At 35.8% G+C, this 17,224-nt stretch overlaps 1 protein-coding gene and 1 non-coding gene across 7 annotated transcripts in view; one reads left to right on the top strand and one right to left on the bottom strand.

Moving 5' to 3' along the window:
• Window positions 1–3,584: 3,584 nt before the first annotated feature.
• LOC135081058 (uncharacterized) overlaps window positions 3,585–17,224 on the bottom strand; it is a 28,259-nt gene continuing 14,619 nt past the window's right edge. For 4 of the 6 annotated variants that reach the window (XM_063975775.1, XM_063975777.1, XM_063975779.1 and 1 more), the window contains 4 exons: window positions 12,841–12,966; window positions 11,173–11,391; window positions 6,963–7,773; window positions 3,585–6,219 (listed from right to left, as the gene is read on the bottom strand). In XM_063975775.1, coding sequence (XP_063831845.1) covers window positions 6,998–7,773; window positions 11,173–11,391; window positions 12,841–12,966 — 1,121 coding nt within the window. In that variant the 3' untranslated portion in view covers window positions 3,585–6,219; window positions 6,963–6,997. The other 2 variants (XM_063975780.1, XM_063975778.1) reach the window with 2 other exon arrangements.
• On the top strand, window positions 5,753–5,825 carry Trnaa-ggc (transfer RNA alanine (anticodon GGC)). The gene has a single exon. It is a non-coding gene; the product is annotated as a tRNA-Ala (tRNA).

Here is a 17,224-nt window from a genome sequence, read left to right on the forward strand (position 1 = left end):
ATTACCTCGCAAACCTTTTAGGGACTTAGGGACTAAGCAAAAGAAAAGAAGAAGTGGTGATTTGGATGGTGAATGCAGTGAAATAGTGTTTGCAGCAGTATCGAAATTTATAGAAGACTAGCTTTCCGCCCGCGGCTTCGCCCGCGTGGAATTTTGTCTGTCACAGAAAAACTTTATCGCGCGCGTCCCTGTTTCAAAAACCGGGATAAAAACTATCCTATGTTCTTTCCCGGGACTCAAACTATCTCTATGCCAAATTTCATCAAAATCGGTTGCGAGGTTTAAGCGGGAAAGCGTAACAGACAGACAGACAGACAGACAGACAGACAGAGTTACTTTCGCATTTATAATATTAGTTGGGATAGAAAGGAAAATATGGCTTCAGTTATTGAATTATGTTGAATAAGCCAGAAACAGTAGATCATTTTTTAGAAATAATGAAAAAGTCATTGAGCAATAAAAAAAGTTTACGCCCCTAAAAGCTCTTGGCTTATTGATATCACTCAAGCTTTCAAAGTGGCAATATATTACATTGAGGGAGACAGCTATTCGGGAAGGTGTTAGCGACTTCAAGTGCAAAAAGAGGAGAAAAAATGTTATCCTCCTCAAATTCTATCGCAGTAACATACTTGTCGGCCAGAGAATTTCCTTGCAAGTTTTACTCGACATAACAATAAAGAGAATATTTAAATCTTTGCCCGAGGATTTAGAAGGGAATAAAATGATTCTAATTCCTAAATGGGGCTGTGACGGTGCATCTAGCCAGAGCAGGTACAAGCAGAAACTAGATTCACCACAAAGTGACTCCAGCATCTTCATGATGACGTCATTAGTGCCTTTAAAAATAACTTGTGAAGGGGTCACAGTTTGGGAAAACCCAAATTTTCAAATTCATAAAAGTAAGCGAAGCAGTTGTAAAGGAAGAAGTTTCAAGGATAAATGAAGAAATAGCAGCACTCCGCCCAACCGAGTATGAGAACCGTGTAACCATCGATAATAGTTGCTTTGATGATGCTGTTCAGAATATTAAAGCTCAGTAGCAAAGAATTACTGATATCTTAGAAAAGGATTCAAATGCTGCATATACAAACATTCTTACTAAGTTTGGATCTAATTTATCGAAGCTGCAAACTCCGTCAAGTATTATATTATCATTTATTTCTGAAAAAACTGTCCGAAGAAGATCTCAAAAAATTCTTATACAACCAACATCGATCGCTCGCCGCAAAGAAAGAGGTCTACCATGCAGTGGAAGAATTCAATCAGGACGTCCAGCCAAGTCAGAAACAACAAAGAAAAGAAAGCGTGTTCGTGATATTGCATCAAATATTAATGATAATGAGCCTCCTGCTAAAAGACACTGATTTTACAAAAATAAATTGATTGTATTTTTTTCTTGTGTAAGTATGTTGATCACGGTGCGTGCGTGCGTGCGTGACACAATTTTGCTGTAATAAAAAATAATTTAAAAACCCGAATTATCTTGCTCATCTTTCACATCTAATGCCCCAAAATAAACACGGATTTGTGGCGTTTAATTGCCGTATGCTAATGACAAAACCCGTGCGCGGTTGAAGGACTCGTGCCTGGAATTAAACACGAGTTTGGAAAGGAAATTCGCGCGACAAACCCGTGCGTGTTTCGAGGCAGTACTGCCTCCTATTGCACACGGAAAAGGAAATACACGTCCCGCCGCGCGTGACGACTAGAACACGCCAAGACCATATATTATGTCTGACAACAGATAACAGGTCTTCAAAAAGTAATGATTCCTATCTGGCCGTCACGGGTCATTACATAGATAGTGAGTATAAGTTGCAAAGTGTATTATTGCTAGAATGCAATGTTCTTGAGAAAATCCACACGGGGGCAAACTTAGCGGAAGCCTCGGAAAAAAATGTTCAAGATTGGGGAATAAATGACCGAATACTGCTAGTGGTATCAGATAATGGCGCCAATATAAAAAAACGCTATAAACATACTGAAATTGAAACATTTCGGCTGTTATGCCCACACACTCAATCTGGCTGTGCAAAAAGCGTTGGGAAGCGAGAGCCGAGATACCCTGTTGCACCAAGACCTCTGGATTCAATCCGCTACGACAATGTGGGTCATTTACCAATATTAACGACTCAAGGCAGGTGCAAAAATTGTAAAAAGGGTTACACAAGTGTTTGTTGTGTCAAATGCAACCTTAGGTTGTGTACGATTGAGAAACGAAATTGTTTTTATAACTACCATGTCCTGTCTGCCTGATGGTTTCAAATTCTTTGTAAAACATGTTTTTTTTTTAATGCAGGTTTTATTTATCTCTACGAAAAATATACCCCTTTTTTAATGTGCGGCGGGAGCCGCCGCGCGAAACTTAGCTCTAAACTTTAGAGCTAAGTTTCATCCAAGGCAGAATCACACAAGCGCATGAGATTGGATAAGTCAGGAAGTTATCATGCAGGTGTATCAAAACATCTCAAAGCTTCATTTGAAATTCATTCATTGAAGCAAACCAAAAAAAAACCTCACACCATCTGGGAGGATTTAATCAAACCACGTATCCTTAAAGCCACGAAAATAATATAACATCTTCAGAAGATGACATTTTTGTTGGGAAACCAGACGAAGAGGACTCTGATATTACTTATTGTAGCTCGGAGCCAAGATCATATTATTATCCGTCTTCCTTAGACTGATTAACATTTTTTTCCGGATCTGAATCGTCACGTGAAATTAACGATTTAAAAAATGTAGAAACAAAAGAAACTTCTACTGATATGTTAGATTTTGGACTTTCTTCACTTCATGCGCGTATAAATTTAATGGAATGCCTTTTACACATTTCATACAGACTTGATACGAAGAAATGGTCTGTGAGAGGCAAAGCTGAGCAAGAGTTGAAAGATGCCAGAAAAAAAAATATACAAGATCGCTTTAAATCAGAGCTCGGCCTGCTTATTGATGTGGTAAAACAAGGCCATGCTACCACCAACGATGGTAACACAGCGAGGAGGTTCTTCGAAGATCCGGTGAAAACTGCTGCCATAACAGGGCTCGATGCATATGACATTCGATACTACACAAACGGTCCTTAGCTTCACAACCAACAAATCGATGTTGTCATACAACAAAACGATAGTGTTCGAGGAATGTTGCCATTGATTGGAAAAATAAATCTATTATAATATTTATCAGCAAGTGGACGTCATTTGGCTGAAACGACAACTAATATTGTTTGAATTTGAATTAGAGGTACTGGTCTGATTTGAAAAAATCATCTTTGTTGGCGAGCACTTGTAGTTTGTTTTTACTTACTCACGCTAGAGAAGCTACCAGAGTGACAAAAAAATTTAAAATCAACCACAGGATAAATCACAAAATTAACTCTATCTCCTAAACTAAGCAAAATCGTAGAACATACATGGGGGTGATTTAGGTACACCTTGATGTGAGGAATCTAAATTTTAGCTTTAAACGTCAACTCCCTGGTCACCCTGTATAACATCACCCTACAGCAAATAGGAGCGTAGCAGTAAAGAAAAATGTTAATTTTAAGATTTACATACACACTTTACAAAAAAAACATTGTTAAATAAAAAGTATCTCAGTTTAATAGTTGTGTCACATCCTATTATTACTAACAATAGTAACAATATTTTTAACTATATACATTACAACAGACTTTCATTCTTAAAAAAGTTTATGAACATAAATTCTTAGATCTATTCATATGAAAATAAACATATTTATAATTTCCTCTCTCAATTTCCTCAGGCTGAAGTCTGTGACCGATGTTGGTAGTGCGTACGAATATACACTAGGGCTGGGTTGCACCAACTTACTTTGATTTTAACAAACCTCAAAAACCTGTCAAACTCCATACAAAATACATCAGTTATCGTTATAGTCACGGTTAAAGTAAGGTGGTGCCTCAGCCTAGGTCTATTGCAGCTGTCGACAGCGTTGCAGTGCGGTGCTTTATAGAACTAGTGTGCGCGCGCCGCACTATGGATCGAACATTAGATTTTTGGACATAGCGATGTTTTTTATAATTTCTATTATCAAAAATTACCAATCGATAGGTTACGTCATTCTGATGAATAAATGTCATTAAAAGTTTTTCTCTTAAAGTGATAGTTTGGCTGGAAAAAATATTTTCCATTTTCGTTGTATGGAATGAAACATAAAGTGGTCGATTTTGACCAAGTCTTGACAGATCTTGCTTTAAAACTACTTGAGCCTTGTTCTATGGTTTGTTGACTATAATCTTACTTGATCAGCGTCTAAAGTTGCCCGTTCAGAAGTTGAGGTTTCAAAAATGAAAAAAAGTAAGTACGTTATTCTGATGAATATAATGTTATTAAACCTGTTCCTCGAAAAGTTAATAGTTTGGCTGGAAAACAATATTTATAAATCTCATTTTCGATCATAGTGCGCCGCCAGCGTCGGTCGACGACGTCAGTCTAAGAGGAAATAAATCCTTAAGGTTCGGCCAAAACAACGCGTGAAGACTGCGTGCGAACAACTTTTGCATGCGCAGTGATCGCTACTCGCTATCGCGCACGCAGGCTGCACGTGTTGGTTTGGCCGAAGCTTTAGTAATATTTAATATTCTAAAGCCCGGTCTGTGAGCACGTAGAATTTTGTCCAATGACCCCAAGCTACCCACCCTTATCGCTCTCGCGTAATTATATTGCTGTCGCGACTGTGCAACGGGCGCCCGCAGTGAGTGTGCGAGCGCGACAATTCTACGTGCTTACAGACCAGACTATACCAACTTTCACACCAATCACCACCATTCGCTTACCACGAGTGGTTAAACGGAACTTTAGCTCAATAATTATTTTTTAATTTGTATTAAAACAGAACAGAACTTGTAAAGTCAGCTTCAAATAGTTCGAGACACCCAAAAAACCATAAACACACTGAAAACTGGCCTTTCCCACTGTGGGCCACAGCATATTATTATGCTGAGTGGAGTCCCATTGCAATGGGCATCGCTGTTGCGACGGGATAGCACTGCTCAGTTCACTTTTTATTTCCTTGTAATATTTATGTGCTATTTGTCTTTTATTCCGTATACGTTCTCTGTCCTTAACTAAGTGATGTTCATCGTAATTAATGTTTCTTTCTTTCTATAAAGTTCGCACCTCTTTGTTACATTGAAATAAGTTTGTTACTGTTTGGCCACTTTGGAGCGTCACGAATTTATTTGACGCTGACTGTACTGCGTCAAGTAAATAACGAAAAAGCATACACAATTTACAAATAAATGCTTGTTGCACTTCACATTAATATAATTTAGCCCCAGTAAGACTCGAACTCACAAACGCAGCTGGGGTTATTATAACGATTATTGTAGATTTGTTACAAATTAATACTAGTGACGAATTCTCACTTTTTTTCGACTTACACCCGTATTCACAAACATTACGATGAAGTCTCACAGTGTGCGCGGACGCACAGGGTCCCAAAAACCTTATTCATGGACAATACTAGTTTAGTGGCGGAGTGACACACATAAACCAATCACAGAGCTCTATTCAACGCTGTGCGTTCGACTTCGCATAGCGTTGCTGCTTCACTTAAGCAAGCATCGTTTGTGAATACGGGTGTCAGGACACATTTTGATTCCAAGACTGATACATAAAATTGCTGATAAATATTTAGGTACACATTTGAAAATTATAAATAACTTTAAAATTATTATATTATTATTACATTAGTATTACACTTGAAAATTTCGACGGATTCATCCAGTGTCTAAGTAGCTCAGTTGGAAGAGCAGTCGCCCGGCAAGCGAAAGGTCGTGGGTTCAATTCCCGCCTTAGGCAGTTCGATTTTTTCAAGTTATTTATAATTTTCCAATTATGTAGTTTGAGATGCAACTCTTAACGCTAAAAATTAAATTACTATTTAGGCAGACTTTTCCATTCTTAGGCTGGGTTGCAACATCTTACTATACTTTAACTATATAACAGACATCAAAAGCCTGTCAAACTCCATACAAAAAAAAACAGGTTATCGTAATAGTTACCTTTAAAATTAAGTGGTGCAACTCAGCCTTAATGTATACCAATTTATGCTCGTTATATATGAGTCACGCAATATAATATTATAATCCATTTTCACCGTAGCAACAAAAATATGAAAATTATAATTATTACTAATATGTAATTTACTGCGCCAGAGCATTATACATGGACGCATGTTGTATTCAGCATAGTCCTGAAAAAAAAAACAATAAATCAGGAGAAAAGTACACCTCTAAATTGAGATTGAACTCAAGCATAGATTTTAATTTGTGAATTGTTGAATTGCTTTAAATGGACAAATAGTAAATCATTGAGACTGTTAGGCCCTTTTCACATGTCCCGGTTGCCGGCTAACCGGCGCCGGGTACCCGGTGGTGAAGTGTATGGGCATGCCGGATTAATTACGCCGGAACATGTGAAAGCTACGTACCATGCCCATTGCCACCGGATACCCGGCGCCGGTTAGCCGGTAACCGGGACGTGTGAAAAGGACCTTATAAATCAATTAAGGCTTTTACAATTCTATTAAAATACCGTGGCAGATTGATTGATAGTCCTACATAGAACTCAATTCGTCTAAAGCTGGTTTTTCTATATTCAATCCTAATTCAAATCTGTCCATCAACTGACAAATTTCACTTTGATTCAGGTGAAAATATCTATGGTTTTCGATGTTTTAACATTTTTACATTGTTCGTAAGACTATTTATACAATATTAATATCTATGGTTTTCGATGTTTTAACATTTTTACATTGTTCGTAAGACTATTTATACAATATTACAGTGTAAACGTATCAAAAATTGTGGATATTTGATCGAAAATTGATTTAAATATGACCGTTGAAATCCAGATTTGTACAATGATTGAATATGGGAAACGTGTTAATAAATAAAATAGACATAATTTATAGAAAAAAATCAAAAAACAACTTACCAAATGCTACAAGCCATTTACAGTTAGCTACTACGTCACGTTTTATCTACAATTTTAACCATATCATCCGAGAATACAAAAACTGTCTCAGTTTTAATTGGATCTGTAACTTCCATCATCAGTTCAGGATCATCTTCATTTTGAGTGTGCATTTCATTAATTGTTGTTTCATCCTCATTATTTACATCAATAGTGATAATCGATTCATGTGTTGATATTGGATCGGGTGACGTGGGTTTAAGCTTTGGTTTCTTATAAATTGGTTTAAGTTTTGTCGGTACAACTTCAACAACACTTGATTTTTCTGTAATATCTTTTGACTGCAATTTCGTTTCGTTCAAAATTCTAATTTTAGGGGTAGATTTACTGTAGGTCCTAATATTCGTCAAGCTAGACATGACGGTTTTCAAAGGAACCTGTCGTAAAAATACTGTTTTCGGGTCTTTAGGCGGCAGCGTTGAGGGTTTGGATGTTTCCTCAACAGGAAACGTAAATTCCACTGGAACGGTATCTTGGTTTTCTTCCTTAGATTTACTCAGCATATCATTCTTTATTTCGTAACGGGTAAATAGTTTCGCCATGTCGAGTTTCAACATCGTTTGGAATTGCTTGCTAAGCGTCCGAAATGTTTTGGCATAGCTCAAAAATAATAAGTCAATTTCGTCTAGAGCCATCTTGAAATCCTGTTCTAGTTTAGCAGCGATTGTTGGTTGTTCTTTATCAAGACTTTCTTTTAATGGGTCTGCTAGATAAAAATCGTCTTCTAAATCTTCATCAAGATACTCAACATCCGAGCATTTTAATTCATTATCTGCAAAACAATAAGAAATAGATGAGGATGTAACTAAAATAACAATATCATACTAGAACATTTTCTTAGACCAGTGTTTTTCAACCTTTTTCATGACACGACACCCCCCCCCCCCCCCCCCCAGTATGAAAAAATATTTGGCGACCCCCCGACCATAACCCCTACCTTTCGCTCGACCTTTCATGCAAATAATGCATACATAATAATGTTACAAAGATGTTGTAGGGACCGAATACTTCAATCCATACAACATTTACGCATTTGCATAATTAATTAGATTTTGGATAAATTTATCTTAAAACTTTACTGTTTTTTTACTGAGATAGTTTTTCAACCTCTCGCGACCTCCCAGGGGGTCGCGACCCACAGGTTGAAAAACATTATCTAGTCCAGACAACCAATTACAGATTTATTTCATAAACAATCTTCATTCATTCGGCGGCCATTTGATGTAGTGGTTCAGAAATCAGAACAAACTACTATGCCAAGAGGACTTGGGTTCGATTCCCGGCTGGGCAGAAATGGAAATGATGAATTTTAATTTCTGTGATAATTTGTGTGAGTTAACTAAAAAAATTCATTTATGTTATTGTTACGCACAATATTTTTAATTTATGTCTGTTGCTATTTTGTTTATTGTATTGGATTGATTCTGTAAAAAAATTACCGGCACTGGAAATCTGACCTTGGATCTTTAGACATGTATTAAAAAATCAAAATTGTCTTTATTCATATAGTCCAGTCAATAAAGCATTATAGATGGAAATCCGTGGAACACAATTTTTGACTTCGGGACTTTATTTAGACTAGTTAGGAGGTGAACATAGCAAAAGTCCCCGCCCTTAGCCCTTGAGCCGCCGGGGAGAGGGGGGTTTAAAGGTACCACTTTTCGGTTTTTCGCTTAATCCTCGGAAACTATGCGTCCTAGTGACATGACTACTATGAACCAAAAAAAGCTTATTCAATTTGCTACAGGTGAGATAGTCAAGTTTTTCTATATCTTGTATAGTTTTCGCGGCATCTGCTCTAGAAGGTCTGTAATACTGGAAATGTTATTTTTGTCTTACATGTTTCCATCAGGAGAAAATCGACTAAATCAACATTGAGCTAATATTCTAGACATGCGGGAGCATGTTAAGCCTAGTTCCAGGGAGGGGACTGCACCGTGCGTATATTTAGACGATCCAATTGGAGCCACTTTTGACTCCTCATCACTCAAAAAGTACTGTGCATTAACACTTCAAATTTGGCTCATGTGTTGAGATTTGCAAGATAAACATCGGCTTCAAATTTCATAAATATACCTCAAACGGTTCTTTAGGTATTGACGTCTAAAAATCTACATGGCTGACCTATAAGACCAAATTCTAACCACTTCCAGGTGACCTTGAAGGTTCAAATTTGGCATCCAGATAGGTAGTTGTATAAATACAAAGGAACAAATAAAAAACCAGTAAATTTTAACATTTCACAGGTGATAGATAGATTTTAGTGACCTAAATGTCGATTTTTGAACGTCAATACCTAAATAACCGTTTAAGATATATTTATAAAATTTGAAGCTGATGTTTATCTTACAAGTCTCAACACATGAGCCTAATTTGAAGTGTTAATGCACAGTGCTTTTTGAGTGATGAAGAGTCAAAAGTGACTCCAATTAGTTCGTCTAAATATACGCACGATGCAGTCCCCTCCCTGGAACTAGGCTTAACATACTCCCGCATGTCTATAATGTTTGCTTAATGTTGATTTAGTCTTTTTTCTCCTGATGGGAACATGTAAGACAAAATTAAAATTTCCAATATTACAGACCTTCTAGAGCAGATGCCGCGAAAACTATACAAGATATAGAAAATCTTGACAGTCTCAACTGTAGCAAATTGAATAAGCTTTTTTTGGTTCATAGTAGCCATGTCACCAGGACGCATAGTTTCCGAGGATTAAGCGAAAAACCGAAAAGTGGTAACTTTAACCTCGTAAGCCCGGATGTACCTCAGAAGGAACTGAAACTTTGTATTCAGTAACGCCGAGACATTTTCGGAGGTGAATTGTAAGTATCGCCGGATGTGCCCTCAGAGGAACTAAAACTTTAGCGATAATTTTAAGTTAAAAAATTCGCGCCTATTGAATAAAAAGAGTGATAGTCTATAGCTTAAAGTATTCAAAATCAGGTATCCGAACTTATTAATGTAAAAAAAACAAAATGTCACTGTCAAATTATCATTTTTCTTTGACAAGGTGGTTCTTCCGAGAGGACGTGATGTACGATGAATTTTTTTTCTTCACGTAAACGTAGTTTAATTGAAAAACTAACCAGTAGAATTTAAGTTAAAATACTGCTTAACAAGATAAAAAAATATTTTTACCAATTCGAAGAAGTTTTGTAAGATTTATTTTCGTTTGAAAATAATAGTTCTTTGCAAGGAACATTCGGTCTTGATGGTGAAAGTTTTATTTTTGTATATTTTTTCTATTGAGATGGATTGAATATTGGACTTTTAAAATTATTATATTATTGAGAAAATTTACCATGAGAACGTTCTGATTTTTAGTTTAATAAATATTATAATTAACATGAATATTCACTTTACTTCTTATACATTCTAACCTATCATTATTGTATGTTATAAAACCGATAGTACTTTTAAAAGTACTAATAATGAAACATTAAATAAAATTAAAATACTTGTGCCTTTTCAGTTACATTTATTTATATCATTATTGTATCTTTATGTAGTATTAATTTATTAAGAAGGTTACATTTATGTTTTACTTTAAAGTATAAAATACAATTTATTTACTTTTCCTTTTTAAAGTCTGTAATACCGAATGTTCTTTTAAGAGAAAACATTTTTTTATTATTTTTCACCTAAAATAAGCTCTATGCACTGTTATATAGGGCCCCTGAAAATATGAATGCAAAAGAAAATCTCTAACATAGAAATTTTTTTACTCGAAGTGCTCGGCGTTTACTACTTCAAATTATTCGTTCTTCTGAAAGCACATTCGGCGATACTTAGAAGTCGACAAAATTTACTCTTCGGTCTTACGAGGTTAAACCCCCCTCTCCCCGCCGGCTCAAGGGCTAAGGGCGGGGACTTTTACTATGTTCACCTCCTAACTAGTCTAAATAAAGTCCCGAGGTCAGAAATTATGTTCCAGGGATTTCTCTCTACACCGTCGTTAAAGCATTCATTGACTGGACTAATATAGACTAATTTAATATGTACTTACAAATCGTCAAAATGCTCTTAAAGAGCCTATACATGTCTCATTCTTTTTTTGCCCTACCAACCGTTTATTGACTTATTTTTCAATAATAGGTATTCAAATAGTTTCTAGGCTTGATCATAAAGAAAAAGATAAACTATTCTAAAAAAAACTTCAGAAGAGTCATACCTGATTCTGATAGGTTTAGAGTTGGTATAGCGTTATTGCTTAATCTTCCAAAGCGACAATGGTATTTAGCTTCGAAATGGGATGTACAAATTCTTCGCACTTTGTGTTCGTCAGTATCATCAGCATTTTCACCATATATTGCCAACATCCATTTTCTGTATCGCTCTCGGTCCGTTATAGGGTTTGGGAAACTATGTAAGTGTCTTGCGGATGATGAATCTAAAAGAACATTATAAATTGACAAGAAACCATTAATCCTTATCTTGCTTTATTTAAATTTGTATGAAAAATGCAACTTGGCATAATTTTTCCCATAGGTTATTGTATTAGACTTATTTATATTTATTGCAGATTGCTAAAACATTTCAAGTGTGTTTTGGTTATACATATCCCACCGTAAACATTCTGTAAAAAACTAGCCAAGTCTCGATGGAGCTGCTTGTTTATCTCTAAAAAGTAATGAAATCTAGACAAAGTCGCGCCAAGTCTATGGTTCCTTACTGCGATTTCTTTATTATTATAGTTAATGTTGTGTGACTTGGCCGTTGAACAATCTTTATTAAGATAATCATACAATAAGTATTATTGAAATACGCAGCTTTATTAAGCCTACAATTGACTGGTTATTGAATCAACGTTTTCCAAGTGGCAATTTTCCATCGCCAATGGGTAGCGGTTCTGGCGACAGATTGGTGCAATGGTGTCATGGATTACCTGGTTTTGTACCCTTCAACGGCCAAGTCACACAACATTAACTATAATAATAAAGAAATCGCAGTAAGGAACCATAGATTTGGCGCGACTTTGTCTAGATTTCATTACTTTTTAGAGATAAACAAGCAGCTCCATCGAGACTTGGCTAGTTTTTTACAGAATGTTTTTGGTGGGATTTCACTTCTTTTTGTAGAAAGTGGCAAAATTATTTAACGTCGTCGTTTTATCGAAATTTTTTACGATATTAAACACAAATAAACTCAACGACCTTTAAAATGGACAACGAATCAGAATTGTTTTAATAACATAACCCTAGCGAACCTTACAATATAATAAACGAAATCAACGAAATGCAAATTACACAACATTCAACTTAATCGACGGGGGGCTCTAGAAAGGAAAAATATCTGGACACCGCTTGCTAGTGCTAGCGCCATCTAGCGGTGAGCGATACAGGCGAATACCACGGTGCCAGAGTAGTATTTATTATGAATGTGGTGTTACTCCAGATCTTCGATTTTCCTAGTTTTTATAGTTTTCCCTTTATGTGGCCATTAAACCCTAACTCTGTACCAAATTTCAGCTCTCTGAGTTTATGGGAAGTACTAGTTCTATTTTGATGATTATCAGTGAGTGAGTGTCGTAAATGCGAAACTTTGCTTTCGCTTAACTTCGGAACTAAATGACCAACAGACTTGAAATTTTGGATTTTAAGTACGTGATTATAGCTTACTAGATGACGAGAATTTCTGCGTTCTGGTCTTATCCAGAGGTTCTCAAATAGGGGCCTGAAAATGCGGCGAAATGGTTCCAGTAAAGGATGGTACGGCAGTGTTTGCTTCGCGCTCGACTTGGCGGGGGCACTGCCGTGCCCTCAGATACATTTTAGTCAATTTACCTCACTAGACATATTGTTTTGTATAAAGTCAGATTAAAATTAATAATATTATTCACCTGTTAGATCCTTACAGCCAGGAACACAACACTTCATTATCAAATTTTCGTCTTCAGAAGACTCTGAATCGGTTTCAGTTCTGGCACGTTCAGAAAACTCTGAATCTGTTTCAGTTTTGGCACGTTCTGAAACGAAAAATAACAAAGATTTTATAATGGGCACAAAATCAGAAGATTTTTCAATGATACAATATTTTCCTTAAAAAAGTTTAAGGAAAATATTGTAAAAATTATGAGTAGACTCGTAATTTAAAATAATGCACCCATCAAAATTGGTTTCAGTTATAAGCATGAAAAGGTTACAGTCAGATATTTACTTTTGCATTTATAATATTAATAAGTAAGTATGGTAAGCAGTTACTACCATTTATAAATAAAGAAGGTATAGCAATAGCATTGATTCTGTTATTCCTGTTTCGGTCATTTTCTGTGAAATGTCTATCACAGATACGTTTGGTACGAAAGTATGAGTAGTCGTCAGTTGAGTTTAGTTTTCCTCCGACAACTTTAACCCATGCCTTAAATTGATCGTGAAATCTCTTGGGATTAGGAAACATATGTAAGTGCTTCCCCAAATCTGAAAATTTAATTCATTCTAAAATCAACATGTTTTTATATACTTCAGTCAGTGGAATTATTATTTTTCAATTTTTATTATAAAATTTTTGGTCTTACTTTTTACCAGAGTGCACCAGAACAAGGGTTTGTTCTTAGCATTGTATACAAAAGTAACTGAGTCTGTTTATAGCTTTACATTTGAGTATCTAAGGTAAGTATTTAACATTTTAAAATTGATGAACCGAAGGAAAGTGAATGGCAATGACAAATGAAATAATAATCATTCAATTTGTAGAAACGATTTTAATCAGACTAGTATAGGTAGAGCTAATACAAATAAACAGCCTACTCATGCAAAGAACCTGAAATGTTCAGTAATAATTACAAAATTTTCATAGAATAGGTTCAGAGAAGCAGCATTTCCATGATAAAATCAAGAAAAATAAACTTTCTTTCGTAAAAAAAAAACTAAAACCGACCAGTTCAAACATCGGCCGGTTAAATTCACAATTATTACAAATAACATGAGTAACATAAGGGAGCAGAAAGAAATATCTGAAAATGTTTCTTACCACTTGGGCAGCCCAAAATACAGCTATGAGGCATAATCTATAGACCTTATAGGAAGTTTGTTTCACAAGTTGTTACAGTTATTCAGGCAGCACAAATAACTTACTGAAAATCTTTCTTACCACTGTGGCAGCCCAATAGGCCAAATAACAGCTTCGAGATATAACTCAGTAATCTGGTGTACCTCACAGAAAAAGTATCAAACTAGCAAATTCACAGTTACACTACGAATATGGAGGAGTGCTTCACATGTATCAGTGCACAGCACAGATTAGAGAGTATTAGAGATTAGAGAGAGAAACTTCATAAAAATATTAAACTAGAACAACTACAAAAAAATTCGCCTAAGTTTGGCCACAAAGTCCGCCATATTGTACCACAGTATTGTACTAGCAGCAGTGTTGCCAGTCGGGTCTTGTCAGAAATTACTAGAAATTTATAAAAATGTAACCTTTTTGAATAAAAATTAACCTTAAGGGGGGGGAGAGCGATTGTGTAAGGTTGTTCAATTGTTCATGGATGGAAAATGAATACAATAATAATTGATCATCAATCGTTCACCTAATTTTGACCATGAAGACCGAAAAGTGACCGGTCGTATAAAAACGTTTCATGGATTTAAAAAACATTCGCTAAACCTTATTTTTTTAACAAATAATAAATCAAATTCATGTTTAAATGCAGTTCATGACATAATTAATTTTTAAATTGTCACTATTAATATTTTTTACTGAATAACCTGTAAAAGTTAATTCTACAATTTCTGAAAAGTAACCTAAAAGTAACCTTTTCATTAGTGTAACCCAATGATATTATAGAACTATAGATATGTTACGTTCATAGAAATTACGATTTTAATCCGTGCCGAGCTATTCCAAATTGCACACATTGACAAATGTAACTGATAAGTGAAACAAAAGATACGAAATAGCACGCAAATGAAAGAGATAGCTATAGTTTTAACGATTCTGCACTAACTAATCTATGTCCGCAGCGCACGCATCCTTATCGCTCTAAAGTCAAAACAAGATCGCTTTCTCTTTCTTAACTTGAACATGGCGCATGGCGTCTTGATTGTTTGCATAAATAATTGAAAATATAAATACTAAATAATTTTGCATAATCACATGTGGTAAGAGATCCCTTGTATTTTGTTTACTTTAGACTCATAATTGGTACACTTTCGAAACACACGATGGCATTTTTTATTTATTTTGGTAAGAAAACAGGAACTTACGGTGTGGTACGCACGCGATTACGCACGACGCAGGCCACACGAAGACTAAACACAAGACGTCCCAATTGGGACGTATTTGAGTATTCACAGCGCGAGCGCTTATAACATATCTGCTTTTGTTTTTATATAATATCATTGGTGTAACCTAAAAGTAACCAATGCAGTTCAAATGTAACCTTCTGGCAACACTGACTAGCAAGTCAGCACCATGAAGCTACAGATAAAATTAGCTTCATGGTCAGCACCTAAGAATACTCATGTCAGCACCATGAAGCTTGTGTAGGTTTTAGATAACAAACTCTAATCTTGCGATCAACATGGTGGGACTTAATACAATTATATCGTGAATACAGTCGCCGTTGGCTAGAAATAGACGGACCGTTCTCGATTTCATTTGTTGTGCATGCATTATATTATTTGCATTACCAGTGCATCCGTTCTATATGATGCAATTTTATTTAACTAGGACTCTATACGGGTTTTCCTGATCAATTAATAATTTCCTCATTCTAATATTATACATATATTATGACAAGTATTTTGTAAGTTCAGATGATTTATAATAACGTGAAACGTTTATAAACGTGTGTAACTAAAGATAAAAATGGAGGCCACACTTGGAACAACAACTTGAGTCAAACACCTACTTATCTCTATCTCGCTCTCTGTGGGCCGACCTCTCTTTTTAGTGTGGACTGTAGTATTGCTATAATCCTTATTTAAATCTCCTAGTAAATTCTTCGAAATAGCCAATTCACCATGAAGCTAAAGATAAATGGAGGCCTCACTTCGAATACCTACTTGAACCACAAACTTCTGATTTGGTTAGTGAATAGCCAATTCACTAACCAAATCAGAAGTTAAACAAATAAATAATTAAATATTTGAACTACGATTATATACCTACTTAAATTAAAAATCACAAATTGTCGGCCGTTTAGGCTTAATGTGTTGGCGAATCAGGGAATTACAATCCCAATTCCTAGGGAATCGGTAGCATGTGGCAACATCGGCCCGATACGGCATATCATGGCGGTTGTTTACTATTTTGTTTATAATGCAGTTAATTTCGTTTGAGATTTTTTACAGGACATAATCATTATTTTATAACAAGAAATGGTGCAAAATTTTGTAGTGCGTGGTTGCGGTAGTACGGTGGTGTCCTAGAAGTGACTTAAGATTCCACGCGTAAGTGTTTATTTCGTGATTTCCGACATTGGATCATTGTAAACATTTTTCACATTTTTTACAGTAATTTCTTCCTAAAACGTTTTACCAGTATATATTTACACTTATCATATTTAATAATACCTATGTCAAGAAATAAAGATTTTACATGAGTTTCATTGACTTTGAGCAAATTTATATTTTCTGTTTATTTAGAAAGAGAGAGTCTGCCGACAGAGAGCGAGATAGTGATACATAGGTTGTGCTTTATGTAGGTATTTGGAGTGTGGCCTCCATTTTTATCTATAGCAGGCCTGGCTCACTCCGCGCGGTACACCTACAGCGAAGCGCCCCGCCGGCGGGTATTATATCAGTCGAGTGTCACGCGCGCGCCCGTCAGGACGCTGGCGTGCGTTGTAGTATGATTATAATTCTATGATCGAAGTATTATTTAAAAATGGACATAAAGAGAAAGAAATATTGTGCGGCGTTCGGGTGTTTAAATTCGAAAAGAAATCTACCGGATTTATCTTTTTTTTTCGCTTCCCAAAGATACTGAAAGGTATGTTGGCCATGTAGGTAATCAATAATTCTTAGGATAGTATAGGAACCTAACCTACTATGACTACTGCTCAGAATGCGTTCGTTCGTTTCAGCCAAATGACGTCCACTGCTGGACAAAGGCCTCTCCCAAGGTTTTCCATAATGAATGCATACTTACCTACATACGTACCTCATTACAAATAAGTAGATTAATTATTTTTTCACTAGACAGCAACCCTAACAGCGTAAGAAGAGTTCAGAGGCACGCGATGGAAAGAGACAAAACTTGTAGGTGAATAAAATTGTAGG

Source organism: Ostrinia nubilalis, chromosome 19 (genome assembly GCF_963855985.1).
Source record: "Ostrinia nubilalis chromosome 19, ilOstNubi1.1, whole genome shotgun sequence".
Lineage (NCBI taxonomy): Eukaryota > Metazoa > Arthropoda > Insecta > Lepidoptera > Crambidae > Ostrinia > Ostrinia nubilalis.